A 12,135-nucleotide genomic window follows, 5' to 3' on the forward strand; every position below is an offset into this window, starting at 1 on the left:
TCTGGGGAGGGGAAAGAAAACCTTGCAATCTCTTATACTAATATGGGTCTCTCACATACCAACCAAATGCAACATATGGCCTTATTTGGATTCTGGTGCAAGCAAACCACCTGTAAAAATATTTATAAGGCAAGTGGGGAAATTTGAACTCTGACTAGATATGTGATGATACTAAAGGAATATTATTATTATGATATATGATAAAGGTATTACAGTAATGCTAGGACAAAAAAGAACCTTATCTTTTAGGTAAACATACTGACATACATGTAGATGAAATGATATGAAGTTTGGGATTTTTACACGTAAATCATCCATTGGTTGGGAATATAAAATAAAAACAGTGGTCATGAGTTAATGATTATTGAAGTTAGGTGATGAATTCAAGGAGTTTGTTTCAGTATTTTTACTCCTTTTGTGTTTGTCTGAAATTTTCTGTAATATAATATGCAATAATAATTAATATAAAATTTTTCCTCTAATAAATATAAACAAGTTCAAATATCTCTATCTTCAAGACTCAGCACAAAGGTATCTTCTATACCAGTGAATGAGCATACAACAATCAATCCATGTGTGTGTTCACACATACACAAGCAGCATTGACAAAGTCACTGTGCATTGTATGTTGTCTATTTCATGATCACCTGATCTGTGTCAATGACACTTGTCTTACAACTTCAACATATATTTTTATATTATTCAATGTTTATAGTGTGCTTACACAAAATAATCAAATATTTTAATTTTTTATTATTAAGGAAAGAGATCTTCTCTTTGAAACCTTTCCTGATCATTCACTCCATTATTTGCACCCCACCCGAACTCTGCACATACAACAGGGAACCCATAACACACTCTCATGTTTATTTTTCACTTACATTTAAGTGAGATCAATGTGTAGCACATGAAACCTATTCAGTAAATAGTTGTGGTGGTGCTTGTTATAATCACAGTCCTTTCTTTCAGGCTATAAGACCAGCAGTGACCATACCTTACTTATCTTTGTATACCCAGCAATTATCTCAATACCTGGTACATTTTGAGTACTCAATAACTATCTCTTAAATGAATGAATGAATAAATGAAACTTTATCTCTTAAATGAATGAATGAATAAATGAAACTTAGGATTACTCCACTCACAGACCTATACTACATCTGGCAGAAACATCTGTAAGACTGAAGAATGTAAATGAATTCATGACTTACAGTTTACTCAGTGTTCCACAGCTCATTTGGTCAGCAACAGAACATGTTCTTAGATTTAACACAGTCACTTTGAGTACAAATGGCAGAGAAAAGTCAAATACCTTTTTCATTTTTGGCAAGCAATGCATCCTGCTCAATAGCCATCCCTTCCCTTAATTCCATCCTGAGTCCCTCCCAACTGCAAACATACATTGTGGGGAGAGGTAAGTTAAGGACAGGACAAAGGATGCAGTGAGGCTGAGGCGATAGAGAAAATCTCAGTGACTGGCTATTTCACCTAATATTTGGTAATGTTTCTGAAAAGCTGAAAACACTTCATAACTTATTTTTTAGGCTGTGTCAAAATATTCCTGGCATCAAAATGATTTGATCAAGACATGTACTCAATTGTTCTCCACAGTTACACTGTAAGGTAAACAGAGCCTGCCACCTCTGTTTTAAAGAAGAGGAATATAAGGAAATTTGCCCTTCACTTGGTTGGGATTTTAAATTGGGAGACAATTTTTTTCATGCAGCCTACTGGGATATTAATGCTATGTCATCACTGCCAAGAAACCACTATTTGTTTTGAAGTAGGTGTTAGATCAAAAGTACTCTTTAGATTCTTAAAGAAAGTATTTGAGTGATATCCAAATTCAAAGACCTCCAGAATGAGGGAGATTCATCTGTTTATTTTTAGGTACTTGAACAAGTAACTTGCTCCTTGAAAAGCAGGGATGCAGAAATCAAAGGCCTGATTGTGCTGAATTCTCCTCTTTGGTCATTATTCAGACTAGTTCCGAGCATGCCACAGTCCAAAGGAAAGGGTCCAAGCTCTGTTTAAAAATCAAAGACTAAACAGCTTACTCAGCACCCTGCTCACATTAGTGCTGCTTGTATTCATCATTTTAAAGTCTTTTGATAGCTCCTTTTATGCAATAATCTTAGGCTTCTGGGAATATTCTCAAAATATAGGAAGAACCTCCCTGACCTAGTTATGATGAAAAATGCTTTTCATGACTACCCACTCTCTTCAAGGAACGCTGGAACAACCAAGTCCTTAGGCATAATTGAATCCTAGGGAAGAATTTTACAAAAGTGCTGCTTTTGGGCTTCCCTGGTGGCACAGTGGTTGAGAGTCCACCTACCGATGCAGGGGACACGGGTTCGTGCCCCAGTCTGGGAAGGTCCCACATGCCGCGGAGCGGCTAGGCCCGTGAGCCATGGCCGCTGAGCCTGCGCGTCCGGAGCCTGTGCTCCGCGATGGGAGAGGCCACAACAGTGAGAGGCCCGCGTACCGAAAAAAAAAAAAAAAAAAAAAAGTGCTGCTTTTTTTTTTTCTTTTCTTTTTTTTCCTTTCTTTCTTTGAAGAGGGGTTTCCCACGGTAAGGAAGGGGAAATTTTTTATTGCAACTGGTCCCTATTGCTCACCTACCCTGGACTGATGATGATATTCACCCTTAGGGGAACAAACAATGATTTTTGTTGTTGTTCTGTTTCCTCATCTAGGAGAGTGAGAGTGTGCTGCAGCAATCTATTTGAAAGAATGTTCCTTAAATATTCCAATTCAAAGGACTCCATAGAGCTGAGACACAAATAAGAGCACCAAGGGAGCCCCGGTACGTCAACCCAAATCACAAAAGGCACGGCTTTTCTAAGAATATAAGAATTATATCTACCTTTTAGGTACAGAAGGTGGAATGGAAAGAAGGGCTTTCTGGAGAAGGTATCCCAGAATAATCTCTAAGCAGAACCCCTTGCACAAGGTTATCTAGCTTTCCTTGAAAGGTGCACGGGCAGAGAAGGCATTTGGTCCCTGAGGTAACGTTTACTTGGGAGGTTACGACAACGATGTGCACGCTTACAGCAATCCAGGTGATCGTGAGCGCAGGAGCACCCCTAGGACTGCGGCACCGAAAATACTCTCGCTAGTCTGTCGTCCTCCCCGCTTCCACTCGCTGTGGGGATTGGAGTAGCTTCGGGGTCGCTGACGCCACCCCTTCCCGCCTCTGGCTCGCAGGGAGCATGCGCTTGCATCCTCACTTCCTCTCAAGTAGGGAGCGAAAATAAGGCGACGCCCTAGCCGACCCGGTGCCCGCTCCGCGTCACAGGAACTTCAGCACCCACGGGGCGGACAGCGCTCTCCTCCACCTAAAGACCTGAGTCCCGAGCGACCAGAGTCTTTCTAATCCCTTTACTCCGGAGCCCCAGAGAGCTCCACCAGCTCCGAGTCCCCGCCACTCGCCCTCCCCGCGCCCGCCCTCCTAGCTCTTCCTGTTTTTACTCCTCCTTTTCATTCATAACAAAAGCTATAGCTCCGGGAGCCCGGCGCCAGGCTGTTTCTGAAGCTAAGCGTGGAAGAATGGGGTTCCTTTGGACCGGCACTTGGATTGTGGTGTTGGTGCTCCACAGCAGCCCAATTCAAGCTTTCCCCAAACCGGCAGGCAGCCAAGGTACGTGGACACTTTTCTTCCCGCCTCCCTTTTATTTCGCCATGAAAAGGTAAAGCTTGATATAATCCGCGAGCTGTAAATCACCTTGCCTCTTTTTCTGATCACGTCATATCCGTGCATATTGACAGAGAAATCAGTTCGAATTTAGAGCCAGAAGACAGATTTTCCTCCCTCACTTTTTACGTGATAGAACAATAACATAAGTTGTTTTGAAAGATCTTATTTTGAAATTGGGAGGGGGTGGCTTTCCCGCCTAATATATGGCTTGTTTTTCGGTTTTGGGGTTTTTTTGTCCTAGTCATCTTACAACCTTTCTCAGATATTCTATTCATAAAACGTGCAGTGTATGAAGAAAGCTTTTAATGTGCCAGTAATACCAATCCAGACTATGCTCTGTCTAGTTGAAAACCGCTGGTAAACCAAGTGTTAGAACAATATGTTAGATTTCTGGTCAAAAAAAAAAAGTGTAATTCTATTAACTCAGGAAATACACCAAGATAATAAGCAAGGCAACACTGATAATCATCGTTATTGTATAATCTTGATAATCTTTGTTAATATATATTTTTGTTTCACAGTCATCCAAAAATATTTCTCCTTTTTTTTGAAGATTTTATTTAATGAGACATATTGTCTTTCCAATGAACAATTAAATTTGTATTTGTGTGTGTTTATTCTAGACAAACCCCTACATAATAGAGAATTAAGTGCAGAAAGACCTTTGAATGAGCAGGTAGGTCAGAAGTAAAATTATAAATGCTATTCCATTTTATTTTAGTTATTATTATTTAATGTAATTATGCTGCAAATTTTTAGCCATTTTGAATTCACAAACCTCAGGAGCTTAATAATAAACATTGAAATTATCATGGGAAATATAATTTTGGTAATTTTTATGTCCCAACAGTTAAATATAGAGGGTTCAGTATAATACAAAGAGCTGCCTGCATAATAACCCAGTAAGCTCAACATCACATCCATTCTATTGTAAGATTTCTTTATCAGAGCTTTATCTTTTACCAATATTATCAGAGAGGGAATTAATATTTATAGACCATCTGCCCTTTATTTTATCTCATTTAATCCTTATGACATACTTTGAGATAGAAATTATTAACTACATCTTACAAACAAGAAAGCTAAATCCCATGGAGATTAAATTATTGAGCTGTCATATTTGGTAAGTGGTGCAGTAATGATTTAAAACCAGGTCTATCTCCTGTTTCTTTCACAGATTGCTGAAGCAGAAGCAGACAAGATTAAAAAAACATACCCTTCAGGTAATAAGAAATTACATTGATGTTAATTTAAATAATGTAGGCTATGAGAAGCTTAACTAAAATGGATGTGCCTGGCTTGGGGGCTTTTATTCCAGAAAACAAGCCAGGTGAGAGCAATTATTCCTTTGTTGATAACTTGAACCTGCTAAAGGCTATAACAGAAAAGGAAAAGAATGACAAGGAAAGACAGTCTGTAAAAAGTTCTCCAAATGATAATAAATTGAACCTGGAAGATGTTGATTCAACCAAGAATCGAAAACTGATTGATGATTATGATTCTACTAAGAGTGGACTGGATCATAAATTTCAAGGTAAGTGAAGAAAAAGAAGTTTTGCTACCTATTTTCTCTAATTTGGAGTTCCCCATTATGGGTTAAGAGAAAGTCCTATATTTTAAAAATATCTCTTACACACTTAACAATCCTTTATTAGTCATGTCCAAAATTGAGATAAAGCCCAAACTTACTCATAATGTGCAAAGCTCCAGCTCCACAGAAGCCCAGATTTTATTTTCTCTTTAAAGATTCCTTTACTGATGCTTTGAAAAAAATTTAAATCTACTCTCTATATTTTATGTTATTGAATTCATTTTAACATTCCAATTTAACTATTAGTACAAGCAAAATATCATAATTCTCAAACAATTAAATCAACAAAATACCTCCTCTCCCAAGTGGAATATTCGTTACTCCCTTTTCAGTGTTCTCTTCCTAGCTATATCCTTTCTCCCTAGATCATTCTAACCTTTCCACGGCTTCAGTTACCATCTATATCCTGATGTTTCATATCACTAGCCCAGACTTCTCTGAACTATAGACCTATATCTAGCTAACTACCGACTTATCTTCCCTTGGAAGTCTCAGATGCACCTCAAACTTAACATGTCTAAGATTAAATTCATAATTTCTGTACACCTTACAACTTAGCCCTCTTTCCTCTAGGAAAGGCACTACTATACATCCAGTTTTTCAAGACAAATCTATGAGTCAAACTATTTCTTTTTTTCCTTACCTCTCGAATTCTAATCCATCAGTTTTAGCAATTTTATCTCCTATGTATCTCTCAAAATTTTTTTCTCTATCCCCAATCACCTCCATCTTTTTCCAAGCTCCAATCATGTCTCATTTGAACTAGAGCAAAATCTTCCAATGGATCTTATAGCATTCACTCTGACCCTCTCCATCTTATCCTTCATGTAGCAGCCAGAGTGATCTTTTCAACACACAAACATGAGCATGTCTCTGTTTTGCATAAAACCTGTTAATAGATTCCCATTTCTCTTAGGATAAAACCCCAGATCCTTAACGTGGCTTCCACAGTCCTACATGGGCTGTCTACTTTTCTAGGTTCATCCAGCACACATGATCTGATAGAAACCTTATTTCCTTCCTTCATGGCACTTATTGCAGTTTGTAATTTTACATCCTTGAGTGTGACTACTTATGATTTATCTTTTTCTCCTAAACTAAACTGAAAACTCCATGAGAACAGAGACGGTGTAGTCCAAGTGTCTGGAGCTCGTGAATTTGTTGCATGAATTGATAAATGAACAAATGCACAAATAAAAGAATACATGAGGGAATAAATTAACTATGATACCTAGGCATTGAGGTATTCCTCAGTGTGTCTTCCATTCTGAGTACTGGTGTTTAGGAGTGACTACATATTTTCTTATGTGTCTTAATTCTTTTCCACGGACCACAAGAGAATTATACTGATTATCTCTGTCAGAAAACAACTGCCAATTAAATTTGACTTTTATAGGCTATTGTAGCCTGAGGAGAATTCAGAAGTGTGGTTTATATGGATGGCGTGGGGGAGATGGTCTATATTTTGACACATTTCATATTGTATACTATTCAGGGAAATGTTTTTGGGGTTTTTTGTGTGTGAGGGTTTTGTTTTTGTTTTTGTTGTTTTGTTTTGGCTGTGCTGTGCGTGGCTTGCGGGATATTAGTTCCCCGATCAGGGATTGAACGCGGACCCATGGGAGTGGAAGCGATGAGTCCTAACCACTGGACCACAAGGGAATTCCCAGGGACATTTTTTTTTGAATTCTACTTTTTAAACTAAAATATTTGGGCTAGAAATAAATAGGCACTGGGCATAGCCCCATGAAAAATAGATTTAACCATTTTGATTGAATCGACCATTTGATTTAATAAAATAAAAAAATAGTCTAAAGTTTGTTTGACTGCATTTTTTTGGTCTGATGGGCTGTACATGCAGACAGAGGCAGATCTGTTTGTGATCTGATCACTAACTTGAGCAGCTTATGCTTAAATTGTTCAACATTTTATTAACATGCAAATAGGTTCAGAACTACCAAGTGCTAGTTTTGATGGTTCCAGGTTTACCCTAGGGGTCATTTTAAGTCCACTGGAGTATACAGAAGAGATTCTTGGAGAGAATGATATGAGTGAATTGCTTATTTTCTCTCATACCCTGGTAATCCTGGAACCAGAAGGTTTGGGACCACTCAGGTGACTAGAACCTCAGAGGTATGCAGACTTATATCCCAGAAGGGAGGGCAAGGGACCTAACTTCTGCAGGGTGCTTTTATACCTTTAGGAAACCTCTAAATGGGCTTGTGCTATAGGACCCACCAATTCTCCTTCTCAGTGTTTTCTACAGTATGTATGATTCAGGATTTTTGTAAGTTTGTTTTAGGAAATAATGCTTTGTGGCTCCTGTGTGCATTCACCAAACAAATATTCATTGAGCAATTACTATGTATCAGTCTATGAGCTAGACAGTAAGCTCTGTGCAGTTAGGGACCACATCTAAACTCTTTATCACTCTATTTCCAGTCCTGGCCCATATTAAGACTTTAATACAAATATATTGAATAAATGAAGGTCAAGTGCCATATTAGATGCCTGGAGATTCAAATGTAACTGAGCAGATAACAACATTGAACAAGGCCCTTTTGCATCCACTTAGAGTTGTAAATGCTTTAAAAACTTATAAATGTTGAACTCATGTTTGGTTTCCCTCTGAGGTCTGTATAGGAGGGTGAAACACCCCTTCACGAGCAGTAGAGAAGCCATTCTGAGTAATTCTGTCCATTGTAGAGGAACAGGGGAAATCACTGGAAGGCAAGGAGCATTGCCCAACTGCTCAACTATCAACCCCATCTAGCGAAACTCTGCTAGGGGAGCCTGAAGTTCCTGGCTCAAGAGAATACAGCAGTGCAGAGGAGGAGGCTATTTCTTCAGAGTGTTGCTAATGTTCTTCCTGTTGTGAAGTAAATGAACTGAAAAACAGTCATCTCATTTATTTCCCAGCTTCAGCAGGCAACCACTATTCTTCCTTTTTCAGATCCCGAGGGATAAGTGGGAAGGGAAATAAAGGCTTCCACCTCTGCATAGACCCAGGGAAGTTTCTGCTCCACATATTCCCGAGAGTCTGACTTGCAAGCCACAAATGGAAAAATCAGACCTAAGTGATAGTGAGTCTCTGCTCCTGAAAAACATGGGTGATGAACCCAATTTTCAGTCAGCCAGGAGGGGAACTGATTTTACAAGGTTTTCTAAGGGACTTTTCTGCTCATTCGTCACGCTGGTACACAGGACTCAAAGGGCTCACAGCTCATGGGTTGGCCAACAATTCAGCAATCATATACTGTCAGAGAACTTCCAGCCCTCTGTGTATACTCTCCCTGCTCATTTTCCTAAGCTTCTTTCCAAACAACAAGAAGAGGATATTCTGCCTGAGGCTGCACATACTTCCAGCTTCATAGAGTCTAGAAAAAGTCTACGAATCCCCAGGAGCTATGGAAGAAAAGGAGAGAATCAGAATAGAAATATGTACTAGGTTCTTCTTTCTTTGAGTGAATATGATCAGAATTATTAGGGTAGGATTTGGCTAGGGATGCAATGTCTATTTTCTCTAGAAGATAATTGTAGTTCCTTTATTTCAGGTACAAATCTACGGTTCATAATAATAGAACTACGTTAACTTTCATACGATACTTGGCAATTTAAAAGGTGCTTTTACATCTTATTCCATTTGATCCTCACAATCCCATGAAATAGATACTCTTATTAACTTCCTTTACAGTGGTCCAAGGATATATATATAGCAAGAGGGATCACTGGAGCTAAATGTCTGATCTTTCCAAGCTGCCTAGAAGTGACAGGTTAAGTGCCTTGTAAACTTGCGTATATTAATATACTGTTCCATGTGGTATAGATTGGAAAAGACCAATTAATTCCTGGGAGTGCTCTGTGGACATAGTGCAAAGCTTCCTTGCCACCAACCCTACTGTATCCTTCCTTTACTTCAGGAAGGGCCCTTGCTTTAGTCTGGAGTATGCTGCCAAATGTATTCCCAGGAAAGCCAAGGATACATATCTGCAAGCTTCTCTGCTGAGATTTACATAGATTTACATATTGCTTTGTGCAAACCTGGGATCACATTTTAAAAGCTTAAATTGCAGGCACATAAAATAAGTTTCCTATTCTCTGGAGAAAGAGGCTTGTCACATTAAGCTGCCTTACATAAAGGTACCCTGACACATACTCACAAGTAAACAGTTATTCCAGGTAAGTCATAAAATCTTCAGTACATACTCTCTGATTCTGGGTGTAAGGCAGGTTTCCCCACCCTCAGCCCAGGAATTTGTCTGCAAAGGGAGTACATGTGCAGATAATACCAATCTACTCTTGTGGGGAAATGGAATATCAAATTATATAATATATAGAAGGGTGCTTTGAACAATACTGCATACTATCTAACAGTATTTTACTTTTTGCACTATTAGTGCTAAAAACGGAGAGGCCTTTTGTGTTATTTTCAGATCTTCCTCTTATAATCGCATAAGAAGCTTTCAGAATTTCCATTATCATCCTAGGTTCTTAACTTGAAGTCAAATTTTATTTTAAACCAAGAGTTTACATGGACTAAGCACCACCTTAAACATATTCCAAACATATTTGAGTGTACAAGATATAGATTATAAATCTAATGTAATCCAAGAAATAGGTCTGTGATCAATACAACGTGAAGTTGTGATTGCTCTGTCTAGATGATCCAGATGGCCTTCACCAACTAGATGGAACTTCTTTAACTGCTGAAGACATTGTCCAGAAAATTGCTACCAGGATTTATGAGGAAAATGACAGAGGAGTATTTGACAAGATTGTTTCTAAACTGCTGAATCTTGGCCTAGTAAGTCATGCATGAGAATAAACCAAATCTTAGGTTGGAATATGCTAAGAAGCCAAGCCACTTCATTCAAAGAGCCAAATGTTTATAATGCATCTACTTTACACCAGTCACCGTGGGTCTCGAGGACAAGTAAGACACCATTCTTTCCCTCTAGGAATTTATGGTTTATCAGAGGCACTAGACAAGTACACAAGTGCTCATGATGCAAGGTGCATAAGAACCATCTGAGTGGTTCAGTGTGCCAGAGGGTGGATTATATCCAGTTGTGCAATAAGGAAAAGCTTCAGAGGAGGAGGTGTTTGAAGTGAGCTTAGAAGGATGGTTAGGATTTAACCAGCAGAAGTTTAAAAAAAAAAATGTGTTAGATGAGAAGGAAGTAAGATGTGCAAAGCCGCGCAATGATTGGGAAGGCCTAAGCAATTCAAACTGACCCTGCCCCAGCTTGGCTCCCAGATACTAACACAGACCTGGCAGGCTTTAGGAGAGCACTAAATTTGCAGGTTTCAGAGGTTACCTACTATGACCTGCAGCTGAGGACTGAGAAACAACCCTCAAGTTGTTTCTCAAATTAAGTATTCTGTGGATTCCAACAGATAGGACTGATGCTTGCACAATGGGCCCAAAGACACTTCTTCCCAGGAGTGCTGGGCAGTTACTGTGAAGGCCAGCATGTAGTAGAGGCATAATCAAGCGATGTTCAGAAGAGAGACCAGAACATTCTCTAGTCTTCTAAAAGTATGTGTTCAACTAAAGAGTTTAGTCTAGATTTTTTTTTAAATCACAAAAATGGGAATAACAGTTCTATGTTTTGACTCTTTATAACAGATCACAGAAAGCCAGGCACACACACTGGAAGATGAAGTTGCAGAGGTTTTACAAAAACTGATCTCTAAGGAAGCCAACAGTTATGAAGAGGAACTCAATAAGCCAACAAACAGGACTGAGAGTCAGGCTGGAAAAATACCAGAGAAAGTGGTATGTATATGCAAATGTATATGCATCTATTATGTATGTGTATATGCATGTGCATGAATGTGTATGTATACTTGTATTTGTATATAATTAATACAATCTGTGTATAATTAGTACTTCAGTTTGTGCCAAATAAGAATTGGGATATGTGACATTTTTAGCTCACTTAAAATACATACATTAATGAAATACCAATGAGTTAAAAGATGTAAATGAACTCCACTTTGAAAATAGTATAAAGATGCATGTTATATTACATAGCAAAGATTATGCCTTATACCCCAGAGTAAAATAACACATAATATTATGTGAAACGGTTATTTCACATAACAATTTGTATAATCACAGTGCACTGGATCCGAGTATTTCACAACAGAAGTTGGTATCCAACTTCTGTTCACAGTGGATGTCATCATCTGCTCCCAAAGCCCCAAAAAAGAAGCTTGGGCTGATTTGATCCTTTTCCACACCAGCTTTTATATTCCTTAGAGCTAGTTGCCTCATGCTGCCTCTCTGTCTACCCTGTGTTCTTCCACCTGCTCCTTCCTCTTTCCGTTGGCTCAGAGGCCTGTCATCCTTTACTTAGACTTGCCATTCATTTGTCCTTGTCCTTGCTGTACTCCTTGCCTCTTCATCTTTTCTTTGGCCTCAGCCAAACTACTAAAATCATTCTCTCCTCCTTGAATTCTTCTTAAACTTCTAGATGGAGCTAACTATAGGAGGATATAAGAGGATATCAAACTCCTCACCTCTCCTCTCATTTTCTCCACCAGAGCACCCATACCCCATGGCTCTCCAACATCCTATCCCAAATACAAGGAAAAAGGGCATATAGACTTATGGTCCTATTTTAGGGAAGGCTAGAAAACAGAAAGTGGTATGGATTGTTTTTGTTTTGTTTTTTACTGCTAGCCAAAAATTCTCCTTTGCTCTCCCTACTTCCAATCCCCACCATCTGCCATTTTTAAAAGCAGATTTTTTTTTTTTTTTTTTTTTTTTTTTTTGCGGTACGCAGGCCTCTCACTGTTGTGGCCTCTCCCGCTGCGGAGCACAGGCTCCGGACGCACA

General features: G+C 38.9%; 1 protein-coding gene across 2 annotated transcripts in view; it reads left to right on the top strand.

Moving 5' to 3' along the window:
- Window positions 1-3,552: 3,552 nt before the first annotated feature.
- SCG3 (secretogranin III) overlaps window positions 3,553-12,135 on the top strand; it is a gene marked incomplete at both ends in the record, with an annotated part of 38,343 nt that continues 29,760 nt past the window's right edge. Inside the window, 6 exons of one of the 2 annotated variants that reach the window (XM_079699700.1) lie at window positions 3,553-3,643; window positions 4,324-4,376; window positions 4,878-4,923; window positions 5,019-5,234; window positions 9,953-10,095; window positions 10,921-11,074. In XM_079699700.1, coding sequence (XP_079555826.1) covers window positions 3,553-3,643; window positions 4,324-4,376; window positions 4,878-4,923; window positions 5,019-5,234; window positions 9,953-10,095; window positions 10,921-11,074 — 703 coding nt within the window. The remainder of the gene's footprint in view (window positions 3,644-4,323; window positions 4,377-4,877; window positions 4,924-5,018; window positions 5,235-9,952; window positions 10,096-10,920; window positions 11,075-12,135) is intronic. The other variant, XM_079699701.1, reaches the window with a different exon arrangement.

The sequence above is a fragment of the Hyperoodon ampullatus genome, assembly GCF_949752795.1.
Source record: "Hyperoodon ampullatus genome assembly, chromosome: 3".
Lineage (NCBI taxonomy): Eukaryota > Metazoa > Chordata > Mammalia > Artiodactyla > Ziphiidae > Hyperoodon > Hyperoodon ampullatus.